The sequence below is a fragment of the Odontesthes bonariensis genome, chromosome 4, assembly GCF_027942865.1.
Source record: "Odontesthes bonariensis isolate fOdoBon6 chromosome 4, fOdoBon6.hap1, whole genome shotgun sequence".
In the NCBI taxonomy this organism is placed as follows: Eukaryota; Metazoa; Chordata; class Actinopteri; order Atheriniformes; family Atherinopsidae; genus Odontesthes; species Odontesthes bonariensis.
In genome coordinates, this window is record NC_134509.1 from 38,761,503 (window position 1) to 38,781,244 (window position 19,742).

Sequence of the window (19,742 nt, forward strand, 5' to 3'; positions counted from 1 at the left end):
GTCTCTGTGCTCTTTTCAAAAGTAAAATACAAGATTTTAGTTAAAGCCATTTATATATTTTTGTATTTCTGATTAAACAGTTTTAGTCCTCCATAGACAGAAGGTGGCTTGAAAGAGGTGACTGCAGGATCTGAGCACAAGCTGGCGGTTGCGATGCTGCCTTGCAGGAATTTATGTGAACGTTACTTGCTGACCACATACTGTACAGCTCGATTCACTGCCCAAAATGGCCTCTTTCAGAAGCATAATGCAGCCAAGGCACACTGTAAAAATGCTTCCCATATTTGAACTAAACTTCTGACCTCAGTTGTAAGTTTTAATGTAAGTCTGAAAAGTTTTTTCAGATGGTGTTAGAGGATAGGTATGCATTTTGGTTAATGCTGAATGAAAAAGAGAGAACTCGCAGATCTAGTGTGTTTGTGTGTGCATGCTCTGAGAGATTACCAGCAAGAGTTAAGCATTCTGATGCTGCATCAGTGCAATTGTGTATTTTTTGTGCTTTTCCTCAATTTAATTTGATACATTTTCATCTGTTTTCTTTTTTTCTCTATTCACTTTTGCTTCCTCTGTTCTATGTTTGTTAGTATTTCATATTTTGGTAGCGTAGCGAATAACTTATTTAAAGTGTATATACAGTTTTTGTTGTTGTTGTGGTTGTGGTTTTTTCACTGTTGGGAAAAGTTGAGAAGGGAACCAGACTATGACAATTAAAAATGAACTACGTTGTTGGCCAGACTCTGTTGACCTCTGTGGACGGAGGTTATAAAAGACAGCTGGTGTGGTTTAAAACAAAAAGGTGATCTTAAAACAGGTGTTTGAAGCTGTGAGACTGATGGCTTAGGGAGGTATGATGAGCCGAATTTACATTATTTTTGGATTAAAGTGGTCCCATCACCATGATATTCTAACCTGCTCTGAACATAATCTTGAAGTTTGGGCTGGCTGTGAAAAGTTATTCCTGACGATCATCTCGATGAGTTTAAGTTGAAGGAAAACATATTAAATATTCCCTGTCATAGAAAATGCAGTTATAGTTACACAATCTATACGTGTAGTGTTGCCACAAGCACCTACATGTTATACAACTTGTTATACTGTTTTGGTCAACTCAGGGGGGTCGATTGATTAAAAGTCTGAAAACAGGTAAAGTTGGTTATGCTGAACATGCATTAAAATGATTTTTTTTCTGCTAAGACTATATTTTCTGCCAAGTCGAATTTTCACTGTTGGGATTGCAGTTAATAGAGGAAGAATAACTTGAAATGAATTTTACTCGTATTTTACAGAAAGTGATACCAAATCCTCACACTGATTAAAAAAAATAATGAAATAAATGAAATGGAAAGCATAAAACCCAACTTTTAGATAATATTCAATAGAGTTGGTCCATCTTTAGTCATGGTCAACAGTTGGACTTCTGTTTCTTCACTCTGTACTTTGTAATAGTGCTCGTTTGCTTTGGAGAAATAAAGAGGACAAATAAGAAGAAATTGTGTGTTAAAGCAAAGCCAGAGTGAGCGCTTTCACAGTCAACCACGCAGGCAATTTTACATGTTGATCAGTTGAAAAAAGTTGTCGACGGAGTCCGGCAATGGTGATGGGACGCACATACCAAAAATACAAGAGAGACAGAAAATTATCAAAACACTAGATGTGCCCCATGGTCAATTGTCGGCTTGGCATATCGAGCTTATAAATATATGGAAGGCACTGAGAGCGCAGTGAAATTCCAAGTTTACTCGATGAACAATTTTCTGAAAGCATTTCCCTCTTGCTTTTATTGGAGTAATCCTTTTTCCCCCAACCATGTTTTGTATATTTGATATATCTCCAAAATAGGTTGCTCCATTTTGGGTGACAAAGGAATCAAATGACATGTCAAAATAGCCCTTCTGTGGGAATGTTTAGGTATAATACTATACCTTTGAGTAGCGTTCAAATGGTTAGTGCACCCTTCTAATAAGGTGCCTTCTAATAAACTTTGCCAACTGATATGTTTTTGTTTTTTTTAGCTCTTTCTACAGTTGGTAGGGTGTAATGCCACTGTCGTAAAAACAAACCTCCATCTGAGCCCTGCACATGTACAGCCATGCACATATTTTGTTATACTTTAGGAAACATCATTTAAACTGGAATAGCTAATTTGCTAAGTGCTTGTCTACAAAAGACATTGAACATTTTATTTACATGAATCATCCTTTTTGTATTCTCTAATGGCCCTGTCACACTGTTGCGTATGGCACTAGCGTATGCCAGCGTATGAAAATTATCACTCATACGCTGGTATACGCTGACATACGCTAGGGGAACGTTAGGCATAGGTTGTATACGTTTCAAGCACGCTGGCATACGTTGGCATACGCTGAGGCAGAAATACATTTTTGAACATGCTCAAAACTTTTGTGCATATGCGAGCGTATGGTTAATACGCTAAGCATACGCTAGGCAAACGCTGAATACGCTAGAGGTACGATATAGGTACGTTACTGATAGGTCGAGAACGCTGGACATAAGTTGCCATACGTTGGCATGAAGGTGTACCGTACAGCTAGGAGATGGAGGCGGCAACTGACATATCTGAGCCAACCGACGATTCACGGGAGCGGTCAGGAGGAGGAGTTGGGGATCTTGATCGCTCAGAAGCATGTAACTCATCAGCCGCAGGTGCATCAGGCATTTCAGCAGGTTTGGGTGAGAATGATTCTTGTGTTTTTTTTGCCTTTTCCTTGACCTCGGCCCAGGGCCTGGGCAAACGACGATTGCTTCTTGGGAGGCATGATCGAGATGAATGTCTCGAGAGATGTTGATAGCGTGTCGTCTACTGCAATAATGGAGCAATGTGGAAAGGCTGCTGATATAGGCGCGTTGAAACGTACGCTGGGCATGCGCAGTTCATATGCTACTCATACGCTAGTCATACGCAGAGTACGCTGGTTATACGTTGTTCATACGCTGACATACGCCGGCCATACGCTGACATTTGCTAACATTCGCTGTCCATACGCTGTCAATACGCTGACCATAAGCTACTCATACGCTACTCATAGGTTCAATACGGTAAGTATACGCACAATTCTTTATTTTCAAGCACTTTTCGTACGTATGAAAATTATATTATTAATTTTCATACGCAACTCATACGCTTCTCTCATACGCAACAGTGTGACAGGGCCATAAGTCAGAGGTCTTCAACAGAGGGTCCGCGGAGGTACTGCAGGGGGGTCGCGAAATCTTTGGTTGATTAGACGATTTTTAACATTTAAAAAAAAATATATATATATATTTTTTTTTTCAAACAGTTTTTTCTCACAAATTGTGTGCAAACGTGTTCCATCCACATATGGTTAGAGGATTCATTGTCCCATCTACATGCATGTTTAAAGTTAAAATCTGTGGATTATTTGAATAGCTCAGTGTTGTATGCAAGATGTTTGTTTATAAATGGCAGTGGCACGGCCACCCTGTACCTTGCACATGTTTAAAATAAAAACATGAATATATTAACCTGTGTATTATTTGAATAGCTTAGTATTGAATGTACAATAACAGAGTAGCTATGTTTATACACGGCACTAGGCCCCGTTAAATATAAAACACAATTGTATGCCATATAAATAGTACGGGGGTCCCTGCTCCAACTCTCCATCAGTTTGGGGGTCCCTGGCCTGAAAAACGTTGAAGACCCCTGCTCTAAGTGAATGAACATTTATTAGATTTTTTTTGGTTTTGTAAAGAATATCTAACATATGCTTTTAATGATACATTTTCCCATTAAATAAAAGTTCTGCCGTTTATTAGTAAATATGGAGCTAACTTTGTAATCCAACTGAAAAACAAGCTTACTATAAGCATTAGAAGTATTTCATCCAAAAAGTTGTTGAAAGCAAAAGAATCCAGGGTGTCAGATAGGAAGAGGAGAGTACTTCAACATCACCATAAGACAATATCTGTGACAGACTGGGTTTCTGGTACCAACTGTGGAGTATGACCTATCAATATAGCCATTAAGGCTGTTTGGAGAGCTAAAGTGTCAGGCACCATAGTAACTCAGCCTGTGCATCTTTGCGAAACAAATATATTTGTATTTCCACAATACCCAGTTGGACAGTTGTGCTAATACTCAGAGCATGCAATCTAAAAATAAAACAGGAAAGAGTATGAAAGGTCACCAGCTGGATCACCAATAAGAAGCAGTGTCAGTTGGAGCAGTGAATGTTTGACTGAGGTTGACCTGTGTTTGACCTGGTGCTGGAGCAAGACTGACTGACAGAGGTGATGAGAAGATGAAACGAGTGGGAAAGTTTGCCTTTCTCACCCTCTGCTGTGAGGAGGAGGTTATTGAAATGAGAGGAGAGACCAGAGAACAATTGCAGGATGAAAAGGAGCGAGGAGGGACGTGGACACGACAGATGACAGAGCGGATCAGAGAAGAGAATCGAGGAGACAGTAGGGGAGAGCAAACATTATGAGACCACCTGCTGTCCACACACACGTCCAGCTGTGACCACTCTGTTTCCCTTCAGTAAACATCATCTCCAGTCCGACTGTGTCCTGGTAACTGATATCTTGACAACCTGAAGGGAAGGCATTTTTAATATTGTGTGTGATAGAGAGACAGAGACAGAAGAGAGGGATTTGAGATTTGATGAGGGTTCATTTTGTGTCACCAGCTGACCTAATGTTTTTGGATGGTGGGAGGAAGCCGCAGTACAACATATAACAATGTGTATTTTTAGTTATCGCTCTTTTCTTATTGAATCCATTTGAGGATCTCTTGAAGCAGATGCTTAGTTACTTGACTCGTCTTACGCTGTAATTCATGTTCTTATGTTTTCTCATTCCTGCATCACTCACAACCCAGACACTGTGAGGGAGTCTGTAAGTCATCTTTTCCTCCTTCCAGCTGTCCCATCACTCTGTATATCGCTCATCGCCTTCTTCCCTGCTGCTTGTACATTTCAGACACTGCAGAGCTTTGTGTTTTTATGATGTTGTGGCTTTTAACCACAGACCTCTCTGGGAATTTTCCTCATTTTCAGACACACAGAAGAATGCTCTGATTTATTGCCAAACCTCAATCAGAAGCACATTTTCAACTAAGAAGATTGTACGTACAAACTATTAAGGTCCACCTGCATACTATTTAGACCAAGAAGACATTGAGCTTTGTTTCCCACTTTCCCAAAGCAGCTCTTGTGTTGCCCTACCAGATGGATAAGCCCTAACTGACAGTGAATAAATTACATTTTTTCATTGGTATATGAAGGATTTAGTGGAGCATTATTAACTCATTTATTTTTTAAAGTTGAATGTAAGTGCTAATGAAAACTTTTTTTTTCAAGAAGAAAAGGAAAAGGGAAAAGACTTTCATCCTCTCACTTTTGAGATACAGCAAATGCAGCATGATGTGAAGATATGGGTGGAGATAAAGATGGGGAGAGTGGATAGTCTGAGCTGGTACTAGGAAGGGACATATAGAGATATTTTCTGACCAAGACAGCCCCGCCTAAAGTAACAGGGTTATATTTTAATTCTAATGAAGTTTTTCTGTTGGTAGCCAGTTCCGACACCAAAATACAGGCTTTCAAGAACAGAAAAAAAACAAGGATTTTTTTTTTCATAATATGTCCTTTTAAAACAAACTGAATACTGTAGTATTGTGTAAATATATACAGTAATGCAGTTCAATATCATAACAGTACAGATAAATAGTAACACAACATTACCCCTGGACTGATACTTCTCAACTCGTTTTCTAATTTCCTAGCCCTTCTGTTGTGCTCATTGTAGTTTCTAAAAGGCTCAGATTCACTGTCACAGTGGGACAGTAGCTTGTTGTGAGTTAGTATATAACAGCAGTGTAGGTCACAGTAAGTTGGTGTTTTCTCCTCTGTCAGCCTCGGCTTTGACCCTGATGTTAATGGAGTGTGTCTGAGGTCCTCCAGGGACCCAGCAATGATGTACTTCCTTCTCTGTGGTCTCTCCAACACACTCACGCTCACACACACACACATATTCAAAACTTTAATCCCATAAATCTGCTTTGTTTTCCGTCAATATTGTTCACCTGCTGTCAATCCACTTTTAGAATGGTATCTTGCCCTCCAGTCCTTCTGTTTACTGTCAGATGTAAAGCCAGCCTGTTGTAACACATGGGATGGCCTCTGAGCAGTCCACTCCAGTTGCCCTGCGGATCCCGCTGGGCTGGACTGAAAACAACATTTAGATAATGAGGAGCCAATGTTGAGATTGGTATGAAACTGAACCGTAATGGTGCAGATAAGCCTGAAGGACTGATGAGTGATTTGGGGTTCCTGTAATTAGGTTCTGTACATTCACAAATCGGGCAAATGTTGTTCTTTTTTAAAGTTTTTTAGTTTTTTATCTTTTATCTGTCCCATTGAGTCATCTAGCTATTAAAAATGCAAAAGACAATTTGGAAACTTTGAGTAATTGCAACTCAAGTAATTGAACTTTCATGGCATTTGCAAAAATTGAGTGAACATGAATAAGAAATAGGCTGATTTCATAAGTAAGAGAGTACAGGCCATATGTTTTCTGAGTGACACTGAAAGAATCTGATATGTGTGTATCTCAGAGACTTAAGTGAAAACGCCATCCAGGCAATCCCGAGGAGAGCTTTCAGGGGAGCAACAGACCTGAAGAACCTGTGAGTGAGACAACACTAACACAAAGCAGATATGATCCCCTCCTGGAAGAAACGTGTCACACTGTGGTTGATGATCCTGTTTTTTCTGTTATTTTCTTAAATGACTAGTCAGCTGGATAAAAACCACATCCGCTGTATTGAGGAGGGTGCGTTTAGAGCCCTGCGATCTCTGGAAGTTCTGTGAGTATGAAAAATGTCTTGAAATGTGCATCTCCTGCCAACACACTTATTTTCTACACACTTCCATCATTCCTCTCTCATTCTTTAATTTGATCTCTCGCCTCATCTCATCATATTTCACTCTTTTTCCTCTGCCTCACTGCTACCTCTCCTTTAAGCTATTTCTCCTTGCTTTGTCTATTATTTCTTTTCCTCTCTGCGACCGAACATCTCCATTGCACCTTTTCTTCATTGCTGTCTCTCTCTGTTTCTCTAGCACATTGAACAACAACAATATCAGCAGCATTCCAGTCTCCAGCTTCAACCACATGCCAAAGCTCCGCACCTTGTAAGTATCTCTTCTCCTTTTATAACTTTGCCCAGAACACAGAATTCTCAGTGCTGGTTCCAGAGACGGAATTAGACACTTTAGTATATTTGTTTTACGCCTATTTATCTTCTCACAGTTTGCCTGCCCTTGAATTCTTGTTAATTTTCTTTGTGTCTGTTCATGATCTGCCTCTGTCTCCCAGTCGCCTCCACTCTAACTCACTGCATTGTGATTGTCACCTGGCCTGGCTGTCTCCATGGCTGCGGCAGCGGCCGGCATTGGGCCTCTACACTCAGTGCAGTTCTCCTCCAACTCTAAGGGGCCTCAACCTTGCTGAGCTGCGTAAAAGTGACTTCGCCTGCTCCAGTATGGTCACCCAGCAGAACAACTTGCCTTGGCCCAAATGTGGATGATGGAGAAAAATTTAGAAGAGTTTCTTCTTGTCTGGTTTTTAGGCCACAGTGGCAGTGCCTTCGTTCAGCCGTGCAGTTTAGCGTCTGGGTCCTGTCCTCCAATGTGTTCTTGTAGCAATAACATCGTGGACTGTCGAGGGAGAGGCCTCACAGCCATCCCGGCCCATCTACTGGAGGCCATGACTGAGATGTGAGTAAAAAAAAGCAGTTTGTTCTGGTTTTATGTTTTTATCTGAAACCAATTATACTGTATGTATAAATGTAAACACACACATATATATATATAACATAAACACATATGTGGGTTTTTATGTTATTTATGTCTTTGTATTGTATTTCCATTGATACTACAGTTTTACAGCAAATTAGTCTTTTAAGGGAAAGATTATGCATTCCTGCAAATCGAAGTGCCAACTTTTTAATACAACGACGACGACGGCTCTGAGTGGTGTTAGCTGGGCAGCTTGGTCCTTGTACAACATTGCACAAATTCATGCCAGACTTGCACAAAGCCAGTATGCAGAAGTTTAATTTCCTCTTTGACCAAAAGTAACAGAAGCCTGCAACTGTGGTTAGACTTGTATACATGTTTGTTGAAAAACATAAAAACTGATTAGCTGACAGTCAGATATGATGGAGCCAGACTTTTCACTTGCCAAATAATACGAGGTTACTTCAAATCTTGAACTTTCAGAAAAGAACAGCTTTGCCTGTATTTAATGTTTGTTTTCCTCTTAAAGTTTTCTTTTTCACTCTTTGTCCCAAAAGCCTTAGGTAGGGTTCACTTTTCCCTTTACCTGTAACAAAATACTTTGATTTGAGTTTTTGAGTAGTTCCAGTTAAACTATCTTCTTCCTCTACCCTGCAGTCGTCTGGAGCAGAATGGCATCAAGTCAGTTCCTCCAGGCGCCTTCACCTCCTACAAGAAACTTCGGCGAATGTGAGTCCTCCCATGAACCATTTTCTCTGTGCTTTACGTGGAACAGTTAAAGTTGAATGCCTCTGAATACGAGTCAGACTGAAATAAGATTTAATGCTCAAATATCAAACATTCAGAACACACTTCATGGATTGAATATACAATCTGGTCTGGGAAGGACAGAGAAAGCCACAAGAAAATGTGAGCAAAATTGGCCGAGAAAAGGAACTTCATAGTTTCACTACCGCCATAATGAAGATGATAAACAATGGAAAAGAAATCCTGAGAAGTCCTTGAACTAGATTTTCATGAAGAAAACAGATGCCAAGTTCCTGTTTGTGAAATTTATACCGTGGCTAAGCACCTTATCTTTTCACCATACCCAACAACACACAGTCTGTAGTGCGGGCTACTTATACCATTTATTCACCACATTCACTACTTTATTGTATACATTCTAATTCGGTTCAATGTTTGTACCACTTCTACACTGTTAAAATTTGGTCGGGTGAAAATGATCTTCATGTTCAAATAATGGGATGCCTTTGCTTAGAGGTGCCTTCAGGTCTGCTGCAATCCGAAGCAAAAGCATTTGCTTTTAAAAAGCATTTATGTGGGTTTGTCCTCTGAGAATAACACATGGAAATATAAAGAATAAATAAAAAAGTATCTCTCGACATTTTATCATCAGCTTGTACTCATAGCAATAGCATACGTATGTAAATGTAAATGTAAAGCTTTTAGCAAAACTCCATCATAAAGTTGATTACAATGAAGAACACTGATTAAAACCTTAGGAATAAAGCTGTCACATAAAAGTGAATACAAGTGAATTGTAAAATAGTCATAAAAATCTCAAATATAGAATCAAAATAGTAGAAAAAGTCAATCATTCAATAGTGCAATGTGCGACTTTTAGAAAAACCACTGGGTGCTGTTTAAGAGAACTGCAAATCAAACTGAGTACTAAAATTAGTTTGCAAATCCTTTTATCTGGAGAAAAGCTGACCTACACGAACTCATATTGTATCCCTCCATGGAGTCTTTAAGAAAGAGCTTTATTCGGTGGGGAAAATGCGAGAATTTGATCACTCAAATGAGCAGTGTGTAAAAGAATATACACGTGCAGCACTTCTTACACGGTGTGAGCTTTTTCTCAAAGCTTAAGCCAGACAAAAAAGAAATAATGTTGACACAAACACAGCATCCAAATTACAACACAGTAAAAGAAGGATGTGAGATAGATGGTGAGAGGACAGAACAGAGGCACAAATCTACACAGCAGCACCTGGTTGATGAAAATGGCATAACTTGAAAATTGTCCTGATTTTCACAGGTTTTTGTGTTTGAGGTGGGTTTTCCCTTTTTTGAAAAAGGGTTGATGCGCACCTGGTCAGATGGAAAAATCATGGGTATCAGTTCTGATATAGCATCATAGAGATGATGGACCGCGTGAAAGATGATTAAACATTGCCAAACCTCCCTGACATGAAAGAATGACAACAGCGTAGCCAGCTGAAAAGAATTCCTCAGGACTTCCTTCCATCTTTCTTTCGCATATGCCAGGGCTAATGGTTTTCTTTGGGTCTCCTTCTCTAATTTTTTGTTTCTGGTCAGAAAAGTAATGATGAAGAAAAGAGCAGGCTGTTGCTGACTTTCACACCTGCTCAAGAAATAATCTATTGCGAAAGGTTTGGGGTAGCAGTGTGAAGAAAATCTTCTGAATCAGTCTTATCTGTAGGATTAATTGGACTGTCCTGAACACATAATCTGAATTTCGTCCAAGAGCACAAATGCCCACCAGTTGGCTTGAAGTGCACATCACCTTGGTGCTTTTCCTGTTTACAGAAGCAGTGCTGTATACAAACGTTGGACCTTTCTACAGCAGACACCCTGAACGCATGAGCTGCAGATCAACTGCTCGCCTGTATCACATTAGAATAAATTAGTTAACCATTGATTTCTTAAAGTTACCAAAAATTGTAGTCAAAAAGAACATATAGATTCCTGCAATAACATTTTATAGGAAACCAAGGTTGTTGGTTGCAAGCTTTATTAGAGGATGATATGTTGTGTTGTCTGACATAATGTTTTATGGAGCAGAAATTTTGATTTGAACTTTTACTAAAGTCATAAACATTATTGTTATTCAGTTTAATTGCAAAAAATCATGTGAGGTCAAAGACCCAGGAGCAGTTTTTGAAATCTGCAGGGAGTGGAGACTTTCTCGACACCCACCTAACAGTGAAGGGCTGTACTGCAAGCAGGGTTATTCACCTCTGAAGAAATCTTCTGAGCTGGAGATCAGAAGATCTTTCAAAAACAAAACAATAACTTAATCCTCAACTCAATGACTAAATTCATCAAACCAGTTTCTGATCATTTCAATCATTCTCTTGGATTGTCAGAGACCTGAGCAATAACCAGATTTCTGAGATCGCTCCTGATGCATTCCACGGCCTCCGAGCTCTCAACTCACTGTGAGTGTTGATTGCTTCTATCAATACTGTACGTCTGTATTATGCCTGTCCCTTCTTCTATATTCTTCCTCTGTTTTGATGTTTTTTGGCATCTGTTTATATGAATAATTCAGAAGTGGCACCTGCACTCTGTCAGGCTCATTGTGAATACCATAAATAAGTGTGTGTATAAATGAATCTGCATTTGTGATTTATGTCTCATGGGTCCTGCACTGGTGTCTTCTTTTTGACTCGGATGTGACCATGTGTTTGTGTAGGAATTTGTCCAGGGTTTCTGGCTTGACTGATGGTAAATTTGTGACTGCAGAAGTGCAGAAGAGAAAGCTTTCAGTGTTTCTGCTGTTGTTTGTGTGCAGGGTTTTGTATGGTAATAAGATCACTGAGCTGCCCAGCGGAGTTTTTGATGGCTTGGCCTCTCTGGAGTTGCTGTGAGTCCAAACCACTGCATGCACACGTTTTTCTGAACTGACATGTATACTGACTATGTTTTACATAAAATAATATCAGAACTCAAATTGCTTTGAAGAAACTCATCATGTTCTAAACTTTTAATGAAAACAGTTTTTAGCAAGTAATCCAAATCTATTCTGAGCCTGTGGCACAACTCTTCTGAAACTTCTAATGCATTTCATATGTAAGTCAACACAGTGTGCTACTGCAGCGTCACTTTGTTTGAGAGATGCTCATACCTATGTTTCCTGACATCCTGCAGGTTGTTGAATGCAAATAAGATTCACTGTATCCGTGCTACGGTATTCAAAGATCTGGAGAACTTGGCTCTCCTGTCACTGTATGACAACAAGATCCAGAGTCTGGCCAAAGGCACCTTCAGCTCACTGCACAGCATCCAGACACTGTGAGAAAATTAATACAAGTGTATTTTAAGTTCTGTCTCACTGCATTCAGTGGGATCTGACCAATGACCTCCCCCTATTATGATTTCTCATCAGCCACCTGGCCCAGAACCCCTTTGTGTGTGACTGCAATGTGAAGTGGTTGGCCGACTTCCTGCGTTCAAACCCTATTGAGACCAGCGGAGCGCGCTGTGCCAGCCCTCGCCGCCTCGCCAACAAACGCATTGCGCAGATCAAGAGCAACAAGTTCAGATGCTCCGGTCAGTCAGAGCCACTCTGTGTGTGTGGATGAGCAATTCCTCTGTCCTCTGTCAAATCTAGACTTCATGTTTTCTCCCAAAAAAACCCCCAAAAAGAAGTCTCTGGTCTTTATTTTGATATTGAACTCTGAGGTTTTACTTACTGATGTGTTTGAGGGCTTATAGTCTTTAGGAGAATTGAGTTTTGGTTAACGGCAGAACAAGGTCCCAGCGATTGGATCAGGTTTTTTTCTGTTGCCTATACATATACATTGCATTTACATGCTATATATTGCATCAATGAACTTATCATTCTCCACATCACTTTTCATTATCAAAGAAAAACTTTGTACTCCCTAACCTTAAACACATCTTAAATTTTCTGTTTTGAAATAATGTGCAGGAAATGTTTAAGTTCAAGAATCCATAACTAAAGAACTTGATGATTTTTCAGATGATAAGAACCATTCTACTGTTTAATCACTGATTAAGGGTAAAAGACTGTGTGTATGGGGTTTACTGCACAGTATGTGACTGGATGTCTGTAACGAAAGGCTCCCTGGCCATTTTCATGTTGCACAATATGTCAGTATGTGTAAAGCCAGATGGAGAAGTAAGCGTATGCCAATACAACTATGGCAGGTGCTCTGATCACCACACAAACAGCTTCACACTGCTTTAGCCCACAGCCAGGCCTGGAAAGATTCACCCAGGCAGACACATAGCTACAAGGGAACAGCAAAACACAGACTGTTTCATGTCTTCTCTCTGCTATTTATCTCCTCCTGATAGTTTTAGAAAGAATTATCTCCAGGACTCTCTCTCTCTCTTTGTGTGTGTGTGGCTGTACACTTTTTCAAAACATGAAACATTTTAAATAACAGTTTTATTTCTGCTTGCTTTTCCTGACAGCCAAGGAGCAGTACCACATCCCAGGTGAGTAAGTGCATTTGTATTTTTAACCCTATGATACCAATATGTTGTACAACAAATCGTACAGTCTCTATAGTAATCTGACTCCTAAGTCTAAGTAGAAAAATATCTTTTTAGCCATCTTCTAATATTTCCATCTGTCCTGGGTTTGGTTCAGGTACTGAAGACAGAGGTCTAAGCAATGAGTGTAACAGTAAGCAGGTGTGTCCAGCTAAATGTCGCTGTGAGGCCCACGTGGTTGACTGCTCCAACCTCCGCCTTACCAAGTTCCCTGAACACCTTCCATCTTCTACTCAAGAGCTGTGAGACACACACATACACGTGCTCCTAAAAGCACAGACACGCACACACGGAGCACACTTACAGCAACAATTGTCCGTCAGGCCTGGAGAGTTTATTGTTAGAATGATAAAACTTTTTAAAAATGTACTTTATCTAAAGTGAAAATATCTAGTGCAAAGATCATTTGCAGGGCTTCACTGTGGTGTGGTGGTTAGCACCTTGACCTCACAGAAAGAGGGTTCAGATCCCAGCTGGGGCCTTTGTGTGTAATTATCCTTATCGTTATCCTTACAGGGAAGTAAGAACATCTGAGAGAAAAAAAGAAGACTTTTCTTTACAATTTGATCCTCCTGACAGATTATCTTAATTTTTTCATGTTGTATTTGGGACATATCAAAGTGAATACATTTTATTATGGGCTCCCGAAGATTCACAGTGATAACGCCATACAATTTCACATACCTATTTATGTACGAAGTGTCCTGTACTGTGGTCACACTTCTGTGTCAAACTAACCTTTATGTTGATGTGTGTATATGGATTCATACTGCAGGAATGAACTCTCACTGCACATAGAAAAACAAACTAAATAACTAGACAAACTAAGTAAATATTGTTCTAATGATGTTTTTGTTCCTTGTTCTCCACATCCTCTCTCTGTGATTGTCCCAGGCGTCTCAACAACAATGACCTCTCCGTGCTGGAGGCCACCGGAGCCTTTAAGGGCCTTTCACAGCTCAAGAAAATGTAGGTCACGTTGAAAAGTTGACCAAAACAATGACCTGAGGTGCGTTTCACAAAGCAGGTTTAGTGAAAACTCTGAGTTGATTAACCCTGAAATGAGTTTTCCGTTTCACAAAGGGAGGTAACTCAAACCAGAGAAAGAGGGCTAACTCTAGCCTGTTTCTCAAAGAGAGGTAACTTAAAGGGATAGTTCGCCTCTTTTGACATGAAGCTGTATGACATCCCATTTTAGCAATATCATTTATGAACATTGACTTACCCCCTGCTGCGTCCTGTGAGCCGAGTTCCAGCTGAGTTTTGGCGTTGACGAAGGTAGTCCGGCTAGTTGGCTGGGGCTAAAAAAATAAAGCGTCTTGCTTCTCAAAACAATATGCGTTCAAAAGAGTAATACATTTGCATCACAAAATCGTTGTGCAGGAAAAAGTCAGACCTCACATCGCTTGGCGCTATTTTTGCCTCCCTTGATATCAATGCATCCAATGTAAACTGTGCAGACCGAAGAGCAGACCGAGCAGTCCCCTGCTTCCGAGCAGTAAACACTGTAACAGGTGCGGCTATCGCTAGGTGGCTGGATGCATTGATATCAAGGGAGGCAAAAATAGCGGAAAAGAAAGTAATCGGCGTATCCACCAAACACTGAGAAGGGTACAGAACTTTTACTCGGCCATTTGCATTTTAAAGTTCTTCCAGAAGGCGGAGTCGACAGAACCAAAGTCATCTGTAAACACTGCCAAGTTGAATTGTCTTCTCAGCGTATTAGTTCCAGTCTAAAATATCACTTAAAGGCAAAACACACAACTGACAGCAGCAAGTCATTCAAGGAAACAGACAGTGGAGCGAGGCTTCTACATAAAAACTACAGAAAGATGCTGATGTTAAAAGTGTGTTTGCACAACAAATGTTATGGCACTTTCATTCATATGGCAGCACATTTAAAATAAAGCTAAATGCTAAAAGCTATACACTACTTTTGGATTCATTTTTGGATTTTGCGTACAAATGCGATTAATCGTGATTAATCAGGGAAATCATGTGATTAATTAGATTAAAAATTTTAATCGTTGCCCAGCCCTATAAAACATATATCCTAAATGATTGAACTCTGGTGGGCAGTTTAGCAGGTTGGGTTCCAGCACATGGGTAGACAGTGTGCTTCTGTGTGGGCAAACAGGGTGTGTGCTGATAGGGTTGCTCTGTTAGATCGAGTGCATTGCCATGAATCTTTAGGAAAAAAATGTGAATGTTTTATCCTTCCTCTTCCAGAAACCTGAGCAACAACAAGATTTCAGAGATTGAGGACGGTGCATTTGAGGGTGCCTCCTCAGTGGTGGAGCTTCACCTCACAGCGAACCACCTGGAATCTGTGAGAGGGAGCATGTTCAGAGGCATGGAGGGCCTGCGCATGCTGTGAGTATTACTGACTGCACTTCATGTACGAAATGGTATCAAAACAGTTAGTTACTTTGATAACTAAGTACACCTGCCAAATTTAATGCCTTAACCCCTTCAATTTGAACAGCATTGACAATAACCACATGCATCAGTTTAAGTTTAAATTCAGTCACTTTAAAGCAAATTAAAGGAGATGTATTCTGACCTTTTTCCCAAGTTGACAATTTCCTGAGATCTTAAGGTCTGTGAAATCCTTTTCAGACATATCTTCACAGCTCTGTTCACAGTAGTCAGTTTAATTAAATTCTGCTCAGTTTTATTTATATAGCGCCAAATCACAACAAATGTCATCTCAGGGCACTTCAAAGACACAATCCAGTTCAGGCTGACTAGAGAAGAAAACTAATTAGAAAATGCACACACAGCAACTTAAGCACGACAAAAGATTTGACTGGCAGTTTTATTCTTAAATACATTTCCCTAACCTGCTGTTGCTATGAACAGTATGTATTGATGTGGCCCAGCTTCTTAAAACAGCACACCTCGGAAAGGAACGCTGAAGTAAGATGACGTGCCAGCTGATGAGTGGTAGACAAGCAAAAATGCATCATAATTCTTCCGCCACATATCTGCTTCACGACCCCGGGCTTCACTGTCACTGTCCTCTGTGTTTTTAACATTTTAACATTATACAGATGAGACTTTACTGATGATTTAAAGTTTGTTTTTGTCCTGGTGGATTGTTCTTGCACTCATGAGCTTATTGATGCCACTTTTAATAACAAATGGGAACTCTGAATATCCAATTCTGACAAAGTTGAAAAATCAAAGAAAAAAATATCTAAGAAAGTGCCAAGAGGTTGAAGTTTGTAGTTGGGAACTTTGGTAAGGTTTATCAGCCCTGACTTCTATATTGTAGAAGGGTAGTTATAAACTAAATGTGAGATATTGCTCTAATGAAACATTGGACAAATGACTTGTTATAGTAGAGTTATAATAAATCATTTAGAAAAGTCATGGTCTAAATTTCTTTATTCTACGAACGTGCAACACAGAATGGCACAAAAGTCAGTTCTACGACGGAAAGCTTCAAAGAATGAGTAGATCACACACCTTTCTACCTAAGCAAACATTCCATGACTTTCCTAGTGTGTATGATAGACAAAATGTCATAGTGTCCCTAGCACAGCTGCAGTCCGATACATTTCCTATCAGTACAACTAATGTTATCTAAATGAACACAACAAGGTCAGACTCCTCCAGCTCACACCAGAAAGTACATTTACATAGTGACATTACATCATCCCATCTGTACTAATGGAACGTTATTAGCTCACTTCTTTCCTAACCGTAGAGCACATATTGTGGTTATGTGACAAGTTCCCAGCTGCATTATTATTATTATTTACATGAATCTTGTTAACAATTCCCTCATTTCAGAGCCTTTTTATAGCCTCTATATAAATTTGAGAAGAACATGTCAGCAGTCACTGTTAAAAAGCCTTATGGCTGTGGGGACAAAGGACCTCCTGAAGCTCTCAGTCCTGCAGCCTCTCACTGCAGCTGCTCCTCTGTCCTGCCAGGATGCTGTGGAGAGGATGTTTATTGTTCTCCAAAACAGAATATAATTTCCTCCTCATCCGTTGCTCCACCACAGCACTGAGAGGGTTCAGCCTTCTGCCTACAACAGAACCAGCCTTTTTCACCAGTTTGTCCAGGCGCCTACAGTTTTTGTCTGTAGTGCAACTCCCCCAGCAGACAACAGCATAGAACAGTGCACTCTCCATGATAGTGTGATAAAACATGCACATCATATCACTGCAGACACTGAAGGACCTGAGCCGTCTCAGGAAGAAGAGACGGCTCTGGCCCCTCCTGTACACTGCTTCTATGTTGGCAGACCACTCCAGTTTATTATCCAGCACCACCCCCAGGTATTTGCAGGTCTGAACAGTCTCTATCTCCCCTCCATCAATGCAGACTGACTGGTATATAGTTTTAGATCTCCTGAAGTATATATATATATATATATATATATATATATATACTTATATATATATAAAACCACCACTGAGAATTTGTTGTAAATAGCAAAGCAAAAAACAAGAGGAAACAAGTTAGCAAACTACACTGAATGCAGCATGGTGTGAAGTTGTGGGTGGAGATAAAGATAGCGATTGTGCAGTGTCCTGCTTTGCTGCTCTGGTCTGGTACTGTGTTATAACCAACATGTAAATATAAACTGCTCACTTAATCACCATGAATATTTGCAGATGACCCCAAAGAAAGTGACACACTTGTGTAATATAGGATTTAGTTGTGGCTTCAGACATCTACACATGTACTGTCAAGCACAGATTTGATTTTTTTTCTCCTTTTAAAGTAACATATGATAAAAAAAAATCACTCCTTCTGTTCTTGGGAGCAGGGACATGCACAGGCATTTTAAGGGGCTGCTACTCTAACCTGAAAGAAGACAGCAGCCCCCCGCCACACAATTCTAAGTTTCACTTATCAGCATGTCCGGAAAATACAGCCATTCAACTAACCACAAATTAATTTTATAATAAAATTATCTCAGTTATAAAGGAAATGTAAGTATCTGAGAAATAATTCCTCGTGGTTTATCTATTCATTTTTTTCCCCTTTAACTGTCTGTTAACTAGTGTTTAACACTAACAGCTGAGGTAATGAAGAAGACGTACACCAACTTCTAAGGAGTTATTGCTATTACTTTTTGAATGATTAACAATAATATTACAATGTTAATTTGTTAATTGAATGCTTTCCAGTTGAACAGCTATGTTCAACGTCGAAGCTACTGACCTTACCAGAAGGGCAGCGTGTTGGCAGGATTGAGCACCTGCTGAGGCTCTGGCCCTCAAAACGAAGACAGTATAAAAACAGGGTTGGGACAGAAAGCCACTGTACTTAAACCAACAGGTATTTTGACCTGTCTCATACATCTCAAGAAGACCTCAGGAATTTATGTCAAAATGGAAAAACAAGTGCATAAAAGGGCTTAACATTTCTCCTTCAAACTGCATGCTAACTGGCCTTTTAATAGATTTTTGTTGGATGAAAATGTCATTAAATGTCACGTGTGTGTTTGCTTGTTTGTGTGTGTGTGAGCAGGATGCTGAGAAACAACAGGATCAGCTGTATCCATAATGGCAGCTTCACAGGGCTGACCAATGTCAGGCTGCTCTCCCTCTATGACAACCAGCTAAGCACCATCTTGCCTGGAGCCTTTGACACCCTGCCCCACCTGTCCACACTGTGAGCAACACACACACATGCACACTGTTCTGTTCAGTAATCTTCATCGTCCTCTTACTGTCCATCTTCCGTGTTCATCAGAAACCTCCTGGCCAACCCCTTCAACTGTGACTGCCGCCTGTCCTGGTTTGGGGCGTGGCTTAGAAGCCGGCGAATTGTGACGGGCAATCCTCGTTGTAAAGGCCCCGCCTTTCTTCGAGAAATTCCACTGCAGGATGTTGCTGTACCTGATTTCCGCTGTGAGGATGGTATGATGCACGTACTCAGTACAAGCTTAAAGTTGTTTAATGACACCAGAATCAAAGCAAAGTGAAATTCTACCATCCTGTCTGTATGTTCAGGCTCTGTGCTAGCAGAGAGCAGCTGTGCTCTGGAGCCTCAGTGTCCCAGTCAGTGTACCTGTACGGACACGGTGGTCCGCTGCAGCAATAAACACCTGCAGGCTCTGCCGAGAGGACTGCCCCGCAATGTCACTGAACTGTGAGTCTGAAAGCTCCACCAAAGCTGCATTTAAAAATGAACACATTGATTACTTAAGTTGCAGTCGCCCTGTCCACTACTTGGCTCTCCATTTTGTGGCTCTTGTACACCAAATCCCTGTGCAAAAACAGACTTGATGAGAGGGCCCCTGCTGGGCCAATGTCTGGGCAAACAAAATAGCACATAAACAAGCCACAAAGATGACTTTCGCATGCAGGCCAGGACATTCAGTCTCAGCCAGCACAAGAAGACAGAGCTTGCAAGTCCTGAAGGAGTCATCCCACCTTAAGAGAAAGCCTGCGACTGCAAAGATTTGCTTGTTTTGGAGAGATGAACATGACAAGTGAGAAGAGTGTGTGACATTTTAAGTTAGCCATTTGACTTCTATAGTCACTGTCGCCTCCTCTGATTGGATGCTCCACATAGCCAATCACAGTGAGCTCACAGTGAGCTCACACACAATGTTGAATCTGTTTCACAGCTGTAAAAAGACCTGAAAAGAGTCTGAGAGTGCTTATGGTGTGTACACACTAAAAGTAGCAGCAAGACAGATGTTCTTCAACTCTC

The 19,742-nt window shown here is 40.4% G+C and overlaps 1 protein-coding gene across 2 annotated transcripts in view; it reads left to right on the top strand.

Annotated features, from left to right (window-relative positions):
* slit1b (slit homolog 1b (Drosophila)) overlaps positions 1-19,742 on the top strand; it is a 92,479-nt gene that overhangs the window by 40,803 nt on the left and 31,934 nt on the right. For both annotated transcript variants that reach the window (XR_012769647.1, XM_075464181.1), the window contains exons 5-21: positions 6,599-6,670; positions 6,779-6,850; positions 7,107-7,178; positions 7,363-7,526; positions 7,616-7,763; positions 8,442-8,513; positions 10,901-10,972; positions 11,329-11,400; positions 11,685-11,828; positions 11,923-12,086; positions 12,978-13,001; positions 13,156-13,300; positions 13,953-14,027; positions 15,288-15,431; positions 18,552-18,695; positions 18,777-18,943; positions 19,037-19,175. Coding sequence is in view for 1 of the 2 variants with exons in the window: in XM_075464181.1 (XP_075320296.1) it covers positions 6,599-6,670; positions 6,779-6,850; positions 7,107-7,178; positions 7,363-7,526; positions 7,616-7,763; positions 8,442-8,513; positions 10,901-10,972; positions 11,329-11,400; positions 11,685-11,828; positions 11,923-12,086; positions 12,978-13,001; positions 13,156-13,300; positions 13,953-14,027; positions 15,288-15,431; positions 18,552-18,695; positions 18,777-18,943; positions 19,037-19,175 (1,890 nt within the window). In the remaining variant the exon portion in view is untranslated. The remainder of the gene's footprint in view (positions 1-6,598; positions 6,671-6,778; positions 6,851-7,106; positions 7,179-7,362; positions 7,527-7,615; positions 7,764-8,441; positions 8,514-10,900; positions 10,973-11,328; positions 11,401-11,684; positions 11,829-11,922; positions 12,087-12,977; positions 13,002-13,155; positions 13,301-13,952; positions 14,028-15,287; positions 15,432-18,551; positions 18,696-18,776; positions 18,944-19,036; positions 19,176-19,742) is intronic.